General features: G+C 49.3%; 1 protein-coding gene across 7 annotated transcripts in view; it reads left to right on the top strand.

The window, feature by feature from the left end:
- Positions 1–12,929, top strand: part of pdzd2 (PDZ domain containing 2) — a 569,380-nt gene that overhangs the window by 358,310 nt on the left and 198,141 nt on the right. For all 7 annotated transcript variants that reach the window (XM_085973666.1, XM_085973663.1, XM_085973669.1 and 4 more), the window contains 2 exons: positions 731–879; positions 1,666–1,785. In XM_085973666.1, coding sequence (XP_085829792.1) covers positions 731–879; positions 1,666–1,785 — 269 coding nt within the window. The remainder of the gene's footprint in view (positions 1–730; positions 880–1,665; positions 1,786–12,929) is intronic.

Below are 12,929 nucleotides of genomic sequence, written 5' to 3'. Positions count from 1 at the left end.
GAAGGACATCGCGTTCCCACTGCCATTGGATGCCATTGAATTGACTTTTTCTGAACATGGCACTGGAGAATAGCGACGTGTCTCTGTGAGCTCCCACAGCTTATTGTGGGAGTGATCGGGGAGTAAGCATTCCATTGTACTAGTTACATATGGCAAATAAAATTGAATTGAATTGAAAAATCCTAAGTGAGGAATATGTAAATTGAGTAATTTGTTCTGTTTTGTCAGCATTTGCTTCGGGAACAAGTGCTGAAGAATATTCATATTTGGATTATTATTGGATTCATTCTTGAATGCTTGAATTTTTCCCAGTTGGAATTATTCTGGGTCCCAGGTTGGTTGTCCAGTCTAAAACTGTTCCTTGAAAGTTAAAGGAGATCCTCCACAGGCCAGCAGGGTTCGGCTGACAATACCTGAAATTGCAAACTGTGAAGTGGCAATGCTTCAACTGTGTTATTGCACTGTTGCTGTGTGTAGCTCTCTGATAACATAAAGGCTGAAATACTGGTGTCATTTTCGAAATTCACGCTCCTGACATATAACCTTGCTTGTCGGGTGTGCATTGAGGGAATTCAAGCATACAACTCCATGTTCTTGCATCCATAACTTAATGAACGAAAAACTGTAGGGTTTGAACCCAAATTCCATACATACGCTACTAGCAGGCGAATCCCCCGGTGAAAATTTGTACGATTACCCCTTTGATTCCTGCTTTCACGTTCTTCAACAGGTGGAGGGAGCCGCTTGGAATCTGTCGGTGAAGATGATGAGCTGATTGTAGAAAATGGTGAAGCAAGTTGTGACATGTCAGAAAAGCCAGCACGAGGAGGCCGCAAGCATTCCCTGCCCCAGCAGCTTGATGCAGTCGGTACTAGACAGGTGTGTGCCCAGCTGTTTTCTGTGTCTAGGTTAGTCATCAGGTATACTGCAGCTAAGATGGTAACACTTTCACCAAATGGTTCTTCTCTGGACCTCCTAAATTTGAACCCATGAGCGATAACTTGGACAGAATATCAAACTGCTCATTGATTCACAGAACATCACCAAATGCTTTCTAAGCACAAAAGGTGGCTTTCTTTAGTGCCTTTATCATCATATTTAGGAACCTTTGAGGATGACAGGAAGGGAAATCCTTCTGAGGAGCTTACCTGAGATATTACATTCTGCTAACAGGATATCTTTTGAAGGGAATGGTTTGCTGAGCGATGCAATTTTCAATGTGACCGATTTCTGTTCTCCTGTGCGGTGAGACCATGATTTTACCTACATTTCTATTTTGTACATTCCCTCCTTTTTCTCTCATCAAACCCACAGCTAAAGATTTGACATTACTTGAGGCTGGATTTAAGGGTTAATTTTATGACTCATGGGTTAATATTGGGAATTCTGGCCTGGAGACCAGCACGCCCTGCATGATTTTCCATTGATTAATTTTAATGGATAGAAAATCAAACTGAGTACACTGACCTCCATCCCAAAATTACTGATGCTCCCATTGCACAAAGCACTGTGCCAGGAGCACTAATTTGTAAAAATTTACCCATCCAGGTCATTCTGTAATTGGGAGTCCAACACTCTAATATAGTCTGCGCACTATTCCGGTTCTAGGCTGATGTAAACGGGTGAGTGAGATGCTTCCACATCATGCTTTCTTGTTCTTTTCAGGAGTATCAAATAGTAAAAAAGTCAGCACGTTCCTTAAGCACAGTTCAAGTGGAATCACCATGGCGACTAGCCCAGCCTTCAATCATCTCTAACATTGTTCTAATGAAAGGACAAGGAAAGGTAAGCATCTACTCTATCAAGGGTTACTTTGGTTTCTCTCATTCCCCCCCCCCTACATTTTATATGCTATTTGTTCTGCCTTATTGGGATGTGCCTAACCCCAATGTCTATGCAGGCACAGTGAGTTGATATACTCTAGCCCCAGGAAACTGAGGCAAATTGTGGTCTCGGGTGCTGACCCAACTAAGGTCAGCTAATTCAGCCTAGACGAGGGATTGAACGTGGGTGCTTTCTTATCTGCACATCTCAGTACAGCAGACAATGCAATTACTCACTAAGCCAGCAATGGTTATCCATGCAAGAACCTTTAGTCTAGACTTCCAGCAAAATCAAGGTGTTTCCCAAGAGAGGGATGCAAAAAACTGGAGAGTAAATGAACTCTCCCCATAATGTTGACCCTATAAGAAAGTAAGGAATAGCAGAAAGCCATTCAGCCCACCAGGTCTGTTTCCTGCACAGACTGTGTACAAGTTGTATCATAGATTCATGCACCTGAAGAAGGAAAGCAACCACAGGCAAACCTCCAGGAAAGTGGGAGAAAACATGACTGTAAAAGACTGAAGTCCATTTGGTTTGGCCCAAGAAGAAGAAAACTATTGAAGTACTCTTAGATCCCGAAAGATAATCTATCAAACCTCCAGAATATTAATTTAGCTTTACAACCGACAACTACAACTCTCACTGGCCGGAATTGTACCAGCGTACCGGCGCTCAGAGTGCGTGTTTGGAGTCGGGTCCGCTGTCAAAATCAAAAAGATTGACAGCGGGTCGGTACCCTGCTGTCAACCCACCTCTGTCAGTTTCCCAAGTGTTAGGTCTGTCATCCCTGAACAGACCCAACACCAAGTGGCCGGTCAGCCAATTCAGATACTTAAAAGCTTGTTAAAAGGTAGTTAAGCAGCATTTTACCATGTACTTACCATTTCACCAGCTTTTTCATGAGGTTCCTGGCGTGCGGGAATCATGTCAGGTATGTATGTCGGGTTCTCAATGACTCAGCATTGCTGTGAATAGGTGATAGCTGCAAAAGTGGTACAAAATCCACCATTTCATAGCTGTTCACTTTCCAATCTTAGAAGCTGAAGCCTTCAGGATTTGGGGGACACTTTTTAGCTTTATGCACTTTGGAAGTGTTTGGTGTAATCTCTCTATCACTGTCACCTCCTTGGAACAACCTATATCACTATTGACAGATCACTTCTGTCATCTCAACTTCAGCTGCCATCTATTCCATCAGCATCGGTGCCCTTCAAAAAATCTCACTTTGGTCCTCAGAATCCCACTACGATCAGCTGCAACACCAGCATCACCAGGCACAACAACATCACCAGGCACACCAGCAGCACCAACAACAGCACCAACCTTCTCTGCAATCACTTGATGCGGGACAGGTCACAGGGCATCAGCACCTGACCACATTGCTGCCCGGAAGGCCAGGGATGGCCTCACCATGACCAGATTTACTTCACTTGATGCTGTACACCCTGGCTGCCACATGATGCGCCAGGTTGGCACCACCCCACACCAGCACCATGAAGCATCCCTACAAAGCCCAAGCCATTCCTTTCACACTCATCACCATTGCGGGGGCTACCATTATGTCTCACCATTCACTGCAACTCACTAAGCCACTTCCAAAGGTGCACACAAATCTGTGCAAGAAGGCAAAGGCCTAGAAATTCAGTATCGCCACGTTTGGGGTGCAACAGTCGAGCGTGCGCTAAATTTAGCGCCCGGCGCAAGTTAGCGCCACCTTCACCGAAATTGAGCTGCATCGCCCCAAGAGGTTGTTGCTGCGCTAAAGCAGGCAGTGCACGACTATCCTAAGGCGCTAAGCCAGCGAGCCGAGGTGCTACCACCGCGGGCGGGCACAGCGCAGGTGCGGCCAGTTAGCGATCGCAGGCAGACATGCTGGCACCGGTGACCTCTTAAAGGGGGAGGGTCGATTTGGCTTGCAGCCACGCCCTGCACATTGGAGCCCTGATTCTAGGCCTGGACAGACCTGCTGCGACATCGTTACGCCTACGACCATGGAGAAGGCCAGGGAGCGAGCGCAGCGCTTCAGTGAGGGGGCCCTGAAGGTTCTGGTTGGCGCAGTGGAGCGCAGGCGACCTATCCTCTTTCCTGACAGTGGCAGGAGGCCGCTGCCCAGCGAATATAGAAAAGCTTGGAGGGAGGTGGCACACAGAGTGACCTCCAGCAGCATGGTCCCTAGGACCCCAACGCAATGCAGGAAGAAGTTCAACGACCTCACTCGGGTTGTTCCAGTATCCTCTTCATCCCTGCATGTGCACCTGACTTTATGGCCAAAGGGTCCTGAAAGCCCCAATGCCCAGCCCTCATCCAACACCTATGGGACTCTCATGAAAATCACATGCACATTCACCACTTTACACACTGTCAGGGCTATTCGACCATGGGAGGCAGTGCAGGCAAGATCAGGGCTTCACACTGTCAGGGCTATTCCACCATGGGAGGCAGTGCAGCCAAGATCGGGGCTTCACACTGTCAGGGCTATTCCACCATGGGAGGCAGTGCAGCCAAGATCAGGGCTTCACACTGTACTCGGAGCCCGTCCTTTCTCTTGCAGGGCAAGCTGGCCCACAATAGGAGGCAGCAGCAACGGACCGGGGGAGGCCGTCCTGAACTTAAAGACCTCAGCGATCTGGAGCAGCGAGTGGAACGGATTATGGCAGGCTGGCTGATTGGCCCCATCGCCACTGGAGATGCCGACCCCGTTCTGGACAGCATAAAGGAAACTACGATGGTATGAGGCGCGAATTGGGTAGGATTGATTGGGGAATGTCACTCAAAGGGTTGACGGTGGATAGGCAATGGCAAACATTCAAAGACCGCATGGATGAACTACAGAAGTTGTTCATCCCAGTTTGGGATAAGAATAAAACAAAAAGGGTGACTCAACCGTGGCTAACAAGGGAAATTAGGGATAGCATAGGGATCCAAGGAGAGGGCATATAAATTGGCCAGAAAAAGCAGTAACCCTGAGGATTGGGAGCAGTTTAGGATTCAACAAAGGAGGACAAAGGGATTAATTAAGAAGGGGAAAATAGAATATGAAAGTAAGCTTTCAGGGAACATAAAAACTGACTGTAAGAGCTTTTATAGATATGTGAAGAGAAAAAGATTAGTGAAATCAAGTGTAGGTCCCTTGCAGTCAGAAGCAGGGGAAGTTATAATGGGGAACAAAGAAATGGCAGACCAATTAAATGCATATTTTGGTTCTGTCTTCACAAAGGAGGACACAAATAACCTCCCAGAGATGTCGGGGAACATAGGGTCTGATGAGAGGGAGGAACTGAAAGAAATCAGTATTTGTAGGGAAATGGTGTTAGGGAAATTGACAGGATTGAAGGCCGATAAATCCCCAGGGCCTGATAATCTACATCCTAGGGTACTTAAGGAGGTGGACCTAGAAATAGTAGATGCATTGCTGGTCATCTTCCAAAATTCGCTGGAATCTGGAACTGTACCCATGGATTGGAGGGTAGCTAATGTTACCCCACTATTCAAAAAGGGTGGTAGAGAGAAAGCGGGGAATTACAGGCCTGACATCGGTAGTGGGGAAAATGCTAGAGTCCATTGTAAAGGATGTAATAGCTGAGCACTTGCAAAACAGTGACAGGATCGGACAAAGTCAACATGGATTTACAAAAGGTAAATCGTGCTTGACTAATCTACTGGAATTTTTTGAGGATGTAACTAGGAAAATAGATAAGGGAGAACCAGTAGATGTGGTGTATTTGGACTTTCAAAAGGCTTTCGATAAGGTCCCGCATAAGAGATTAGCGTGTAAAGTTAAGGCACATGGGATTGGGGGCAAGGTACTGACTTGGATAGAGATCTGGTTGGCGGACAGAAAGCAGAGAGTAGGAATTAACGGGTCTTTTTCCGAGTGGCAGGCAGTGACTAGTGGGGTACCGCAGGGATCGGTCCTTGGACCCCAGCTATTCACAATATACATTAATGATCTAGATAAGGGAACTAGATGTAATATCTCCAAGTTTGCAGATGACACAAAGCTGGGTGGGCGTGTGTGCTGCGAGGAGGATATTGAGAAACTCCAGGATGATTTGGACAGGTTGGGTGAATGGGCAGAAGCGTGGCAGATGCAATATAACGTGGATAAATGCGAGGTTATCCACTTTGGTGTCAAAAACAGAAAGGCAGACTATTATCTGAATGGCAATAGATTGGGAGAAGGGGAAGTGCAACGAGACCTGGGTGTCCTTGTGCACCAGTCACTGAAGGTAAGCATGCAGGTGCAGCAGGCGGTGAAGAAGGCAAATGGTATGTTGGCCTTCATAGCGAAAGGGTTTGAGTACAGGAGCAAGGATGTCCTGCTGCAGTTGTACAGGGCCTTGGTGAGACCACACCTTGAGTACTGTGTGCAGTTTTGGTCGCCTTATCTGAGGAAGGATGTTCTTGCCATGGAAGGAGTTCAGCGAAGATTCACAAGGCTGATCCCTGGGATGGCAGGAATGACGTATGAGGAGAGATTGGGTCGATTGGGCTTATACTCGCTGGAGTTTAGAAGAATGAGAGGGGATCTCATCGAAACTTATAAAATTCTGACCGGTCTGGACAAACTAGATGCAGGTAGAATGTTCCCGATGGTCGGAGAGTCCAGAACCAGGGGTCATAGTCTAAGGATAAGGGGTAAGCCATTTAGGACAGAGATGAGGAAGAATTTCTTCACCCAGAGAGTGGTGAACCTGTGGAATTCTCTACCACAGAAGGCGGTTGAGGCCAAGTCTTTAAATATATTCAAGAAGGAGTTAGATATATTTCTTAGAGCTAAAGGTATCAAGGGATATGGGGAGAAGGCAGGTACGGGGTACTGAGTTTGGATGATCAGCCATGATCTCATCGAATGGCGGAGCAGGCTCGAGGGGCTGAATGGCCTACTCCTGCTCCTATCTTCTGTGTTTCTATGTTTCTATGTAAGGTCATCACCTTTTTGACCTCTCTCTTTCCACTTGTGCCTCACACCAGCATCCTTTGCCACTATTGAACCAATGCAGTGCATTGCAGCACTCATGCCTCCCTCGCTGCCGCCCTGTCCTCACACTAAAGCAACTCTTGTACCTCCCTGCTTTCAGATGCTGATTCGCCAGGTGAGGAGGCGGGCCCTCAAGCTGGCACTGTGAGTGAATCGGAAGGCGAGGAGGAGGAAGAGGAAGCCGGAACATCAGTGCCACCCTCAGCCGAGGCTGCCCATGGCCATGATGGGGACACGTCTTCCCTGGACGGGGGAAGGGTCTGAGGCGGGCTGCAGCAACGCGGGGGGCGGTGGTAGGGAAGCTCGGCGGCCTTCTCCCCGGAGGGAGAGTGTGGCCTCCAGTCCTGCTACAGTGAGCACAGAGGAGGTGTGGCTCCTTGGTGAAATGGGCGCCCAGGCGGAGCGCAGGCACACTGAGCTCATGGCTGCAGTGGCAAGGATGCCTGACTCCATAGAGTCACTGGCAAGGAGTGTACAGGAATTCGGGGCAGCACAGGCTAGGAGTCAGCAGGACGTCGGTGCAGCACAGGCAAGGAGTCTGCAGGACTTCGGTGCAGCACAAGCGGCTTCCAGCCAAGTGCTTAGTCGTGCCATGCAGTCACTGGCTGGTCTGATGCAGACACATATCAGGGCCACACGAACACTAACTGCTGCCACCCTCGCTGGATCGGCCAGGATTTGCCGGGGCCCTCGCCGCACCGCAGCAGGCCAGCAGTCTGTGCTTCAGCAGATTGCTGCGCATGCTTCAGTGCTGCCCCGTGCGAGTGCCAGTGTCTCGTCCGACCAGGGAGTGCCTGTGCTCTGTCAGGTTGGCAGCATTCCTGCTGCCAACACTGTCACTCCTCCACTGCAGCTGCCACCACCCGTAGGACAGACTGCTGCCGCCCAAGCAGAGTTGGAGCAGTCAGCAGCCGGGCCCTCCAGGCCCAGAGCTGGTCCAGGCCGTCCCCCAAGGGCATCTGCTGACTCACTATCTGACCCTCAGCAGCCTTCCCCCAGCCTTGCTGCAGCCACTGGGGTCCCATTGCGGAGGAGCTGCAGGGCGGGAAGGGGCCAATCTCGCAAGCGAGGCAGATCACCCTCGCAGGCCAAAAAGTAGGAGGTGTGGCAAAATGTTTTTTTTTGTGAAGGCCGAGGATCATGGTCATTTTTGTTTAACTCTTTTGTTCATTGTCTCCAGGTTGTGAGAGCCAGTTATGTGTCTGACTTTTTTTGGGGGTTTCTCTGTATTTGTTTGTCATGCGGGAAGGGCACAGAGTTTGTTAAATAAATAATTGTCTTTATTCAGATTGTGCATGTTTGCACTTTGAACTATTTGTTGCCTTGACCGGCTCAGGGTTTGCGGAGCGGGTCCATTCATGTTCTTTCAATGGCACAAGCCATTCTCTGAGAAGGGGCCAAGAACCGACTTGCAATAAGCCGCTGACGGACAGCCCTTGCACTTTGTGCCTCCCTCCCGTCTTGGTGCTTCTCCTCCTCCTCCTCCTCCTCTTCTGGTGGTCCTCCAATGCCTGCTGGCAGTAGCTGAGTCCTGAGGATAGCCAGGTTGTGCAGCATGCAGCACACTACAACGAAATGGGAGACTCGCTCAGGCGAGTACTGTAGGGCTCCCCGGGAATGGTCCAGACAGCGGAACCGTTACTTTAGCACGCCGATTGTGTGCTCAATGATGTTCCTGGTCGCTTGATGGCTGTCATTGTATCGCTCTTCAGCAGGGGTGGTGGGCGCACGGAGCGGGGTCATCAGCCAGGTGCACAAAGGATAGCCCTTGTCCCCGAGAAGCCAGCATCCGGGGTGAGCCGGGGCTTCGAAAATGTCTGCCACAGAAGTCTGGCGCAGGATGAAGGCGTCGTGGCTGCTGCCTGGAAAGCGGGCATTGACAGCTAGTATCAACTGCCTGTGGTCACAACCAACTGCACATTCAACGAATGGAACCCCTTCCGGTTGCGGTAATCCTCGGCATTCTCTAGAGGCGCCCGCAAAGCCACATGCGTGCAGTCAATGGCGCCCTGGACCATGGGGAAGCCCGCTATTCTTGCAAATCCCATTGCACGCTCTTGCTGCTTGTCCAGGGTCATGGGGAAGGAAATGTACTGACGTCTCCTTTTGAAGAGGGCATTCGTGACCTGGCGGATGCAGCAATGCACTGCGAACTGCGAGACATTGGCAATGTCCCCAGTAGCGGATTGGAAGGAGCCGGTGGCATAGAAGTTGAGAGCCACTGTCACCTTCACTGCCACCGACAGAGACGTCCTGCTCCTCAGCTGAAGCTGCAGATCTTTCTGAAGCAGGTGGCAGATCTCAGTGACCACCTCCCTTCTGAATTGAAGCCTCCGAATGCACTGCTCCTCAGACATGTTGAGGTAGGAGAAGTGCTGGCGGTATACCCTGGGAGGGTAAGGCCTCCTGTGCCGACGCCTGTTGGCCCTCCTCCATCTGGCCATGATTGGCACTCTCTCTCGGCGTCTCTGAGCCCTCAATGCAATGGAGAAACCCAACGTTTCCACCCATTGCAGCCCCCATTATATGTGACCACTCAAGGCTATGGCACTGAAAAATCAATCCAAGTGCAAAGCTCTGGGCTGAAGCCAGAAGTACCTGTGCGAGCGCTGAGTCAAAGCAGAAAGCTCTCTCCCTTTGTCTCTCTGCAAATCTCTCTCTCTCTCACAGAAGGAGTGGTCCAAAATGGCTACCACAAAGAATGCAGGAAGAGCCTCCTTTAAATAGCGCCCCCCAGCCCCACAGCAACTGGGAACCATTCCACTCAACCAGTCGCTGGGAGCGCCAGGCGGAAAGAAGGGGGGCGCCACTGAAGTTCCGGTTCGGGGCGCACCAAGGGCGTTGCACCATGAAATAACGTCAGGATCTGCGCGCGCAGCTGAGCGGGCGTTGCGGTTTTGCGCCGCCGCTAAATCTTCACTCAAGATCGCGCCGCGCCCGGGCGCTAGCCGCTTCGTGCCCCACTTAGCGCCCTCTTAAGGCGCTAGCAGCTGGCGCTACCAACTGAATTTCTAGGCCAAAGTGTTCAAAATAAAGATTTCAATGTTTGACAACACATTAGCAGAAACTCTACATGAACATTGGCTAAAATACCCAAATGCCTACCCTTGCGTGTTGCTAGTTGGTATGATTGGACAAGGATGATGCTGAGTGTGAGGAGTGGCTAGTGAGATGGGGATGTGATAATGTAGATAGAGAGAGAGGGATGGGTGGAGGTGTAAGGTAAGTTGGTGTGAGTAAGGATGTGCAGGAGTAGAGTAGGGAAGGCAGAGTGATGGGGATGTGATGAGTGGCACAGCAGGATGAGGTTGAGTGTGGCTTTACAGTAACGTTTTGTGATCTACTGAGATCATTGAAAGGTTTGCGCCACTGCAGCCCGGTCCTCCTGACAACATCCCTGCTTGTGTCCTCCTGTGCATTGTGCAACCAGGCTGCGTTGTTGTCCTGGGGAGGTCTCTTCCGCCCATGGGAAGGGAAGAGGACCTCCCTACTTGCTGTGACTCCCTCCATAAGTAAATGGAGGGAGTCATGGGAGAGCCTGCGTGCAGCCGTGCACCTCTGCAGTCATTGTCAGTGTTTGCAGCACCTCAATGCTGTAGAACACTGACAGCACAACTGTCAAAATTAATGTGGACACGGTCCCTTTAAGAAGGTCGGTTGATGACGTGTCATTAAATGACGTCATCGACGTTTCTGATTTTTTTTCCTCTGATGTTGCTATTGCAGCACATATCAACATAAAAACGTAAGAATTTTTAGCAACAGGATAGGCTCAATAAATCCACCCCTATTAAAATGCAGTTTGATACATATGGTAAAGATAAAAAGACAATCTGGGAATCGGAAATAAAAACAAAAAATCCTGGAACTACATAGCTGGTAAGTCAGCACCGGAAAGAGAAAAACAGCATTCTGCAGAAGAGTCCCACCAGAAATGTTAACTGAGCTGTTGTGTATTTGCAGCATTTCCTTTTTCATTTTTAACATGTGTGTAGTTTCGTCTTTGATGGCCCTGAATCTGCGGTCGGTGGCGTATGCCGCTGACATCCGAAGGAAATTCGCACTTAACTTGTGTGAAACCCCCCTTCAAGAATTTGCTCTCAACCACTGCAGAGTTGTGCGCAGCGTAGTGCCCCACGGAGCAAGGAGCACGCCGTTGTGTGTACGCGAACCTGGGATCACGTGGGGCAGTGTTCCTTTCACTTCCTGACTCTTAGCCAATCAGGAAACAGAGGAGACATCCTGGTGCTGTGATCGTTTTTTAGTCATCTTCCATTGCGTAAATTACAGATTACACAAGTAACAATGAGATCTAACAATGTTGACTTTGTTAAACCAAATTCTTTTTCACAGATTTGCCCACAACTCATTTTAAAAGGCTATTAAAACATGTATGCCATACAGTTACAGAAATGAATGTATTTACTCGGACTATTTCTGCCATAAATGCACAGAGAGCTTTTGCAAGGAGCAACTCGTTTCCCCAAGCAGGTGCCCTTCAACCATCGGACTTCCAAAAGGAGGGAATTTTGACTCTCTCTCCCAGCCATGGCTCACCTCATGAAACAATTGTCCGTTAATAAAATGAGTCCCATTCAATTTTCTCAAGCTATTTTCTGCCCAATAACCAAGATAAGATGTTACCACTATTTCTAAAAGCAAAACACAGCTGGGATAATGGACACAATCCCTTTCTTTCAGTATGAATAACCTAATCTACTGAAAACAAATTTGCTATGGCCGTGATTTCACCAGCCGAGGCGGGTCTGGGGTGGCCAGCATCGGTGTCGCGGTCCCAGCCTGCTGCCTCCTGAAGTCCGCACTCTCAAGCAATTTTTCGTTAATAGAGCTTGTTAAGCCCGCCCTCCGAGGTTCCCGGTCAATTAATAGGAAGTGGCTCTGATGACATTATTTGATGACGCGTCATCAGCCAGTTTCCTTAAAGGGGCCATGTCCTAATTGATTTTGACAGTTGTGCTGTCCATGTTCTGCAACATTGAGGTGCTGCAAGCACTGCACAGAGGTGCACGGCTGCACCCAGGCTCTCCCATGACTCCCTCCATATGCTTATGGATGGTGTCACTGCATGCAGGGAGGTTCTCTTCCCTTCCCATGGGCGGAAGAGACCTCCCCAGGAGATCACGCAGCCTGGTTTCACATTGCACAGGAGGGCACAAGCAGGGATGTGGCCAGGAGGACCAGGCTGTAGTGGCGCAAACCTTTCAATGATCTGAGCAGATCACAAAACGTTACTACAAAGCCACACTCAACCTCACCCTGCTGTGCCACTCATCACATCCACATCGCTCTGCCTTTCCTACCCTACTCCTGCACATCTTTACTCACACCAACTTACCTTCCGCCTCCACCCATCCTTCTCTATCTACATTATCACTTCCCCATCTCACTAGCCACCCCTCACACTCATCCTCAACCTACTGCAAGCATACCAACTAACAACACACAAGGGTAGGCACCTGGGTGGTTTAGCCAATGTTCATGTGAAGTTTCTGTTAATGTGTTGTCAAACATTGAAATCTATATTTTCAACACTTTACCTTATTGGACAGATCTCTACTCACCTTTCGAAGTGTCTTAGTGAGTTCCAGTGAAGGTTGGGATGTAACTCCGCCCCCCCCACCCCACTATAGTGATGAGTGTGAAAGGAATGGCTTGGACATTGTAGGGCTGCTTTACGGTGCTGGTATGGGGTGGTGTCAATCTGGCGCATCATATGACAGCCACGGTATACAGCGTCAAGTGAAGTAAATCTGGCCATGGTGATGCCAGCGCTGGCCTCTCGGGCAGCAATGTTGCTGGATGCTGATGCACTGTGTCCTGTGCAGCATCAGGTGATTGTGGAGAAGGTTGGTATTGTTGTTGGTGATGTTGGTGTTAGGGCTGATCGTGGAGGGATTTGTAATGTACGTACCTTTAAGGGAGAGAACTACTTTTTACAGCTCCTGTATCCTGTAGTACCGGCAGTGACCACACCTGTATATAAACCCTGAGTAGTGATCTGTACAGTCAGTTGCAGTTTGAACCCTCATTTAGTAAACACCTGTTGATCGTTCCCTGCAGTCTTTGTCTGATTATTGAAGGACACAACATTAAAATACACGGA

This window comes from Somniosus microcephalus, chromosome 2 (assembly GCF_052327205.1).
Source record: "Somniosus microcephalus isolate GS21.2 chromosome 2, FLI_Smic_1.0, whole genome shotgun sequence".
Taxonomy (NCBI): Eukaryota; Metazoa; Chordata; class Chondrichthyes; order Squaliformes; family Somniosidae; genus Somniosus; species Somniosus microcephalus.
This window is presented reverse-complemented; position numbering and strand designations above follow the sequence as displayed.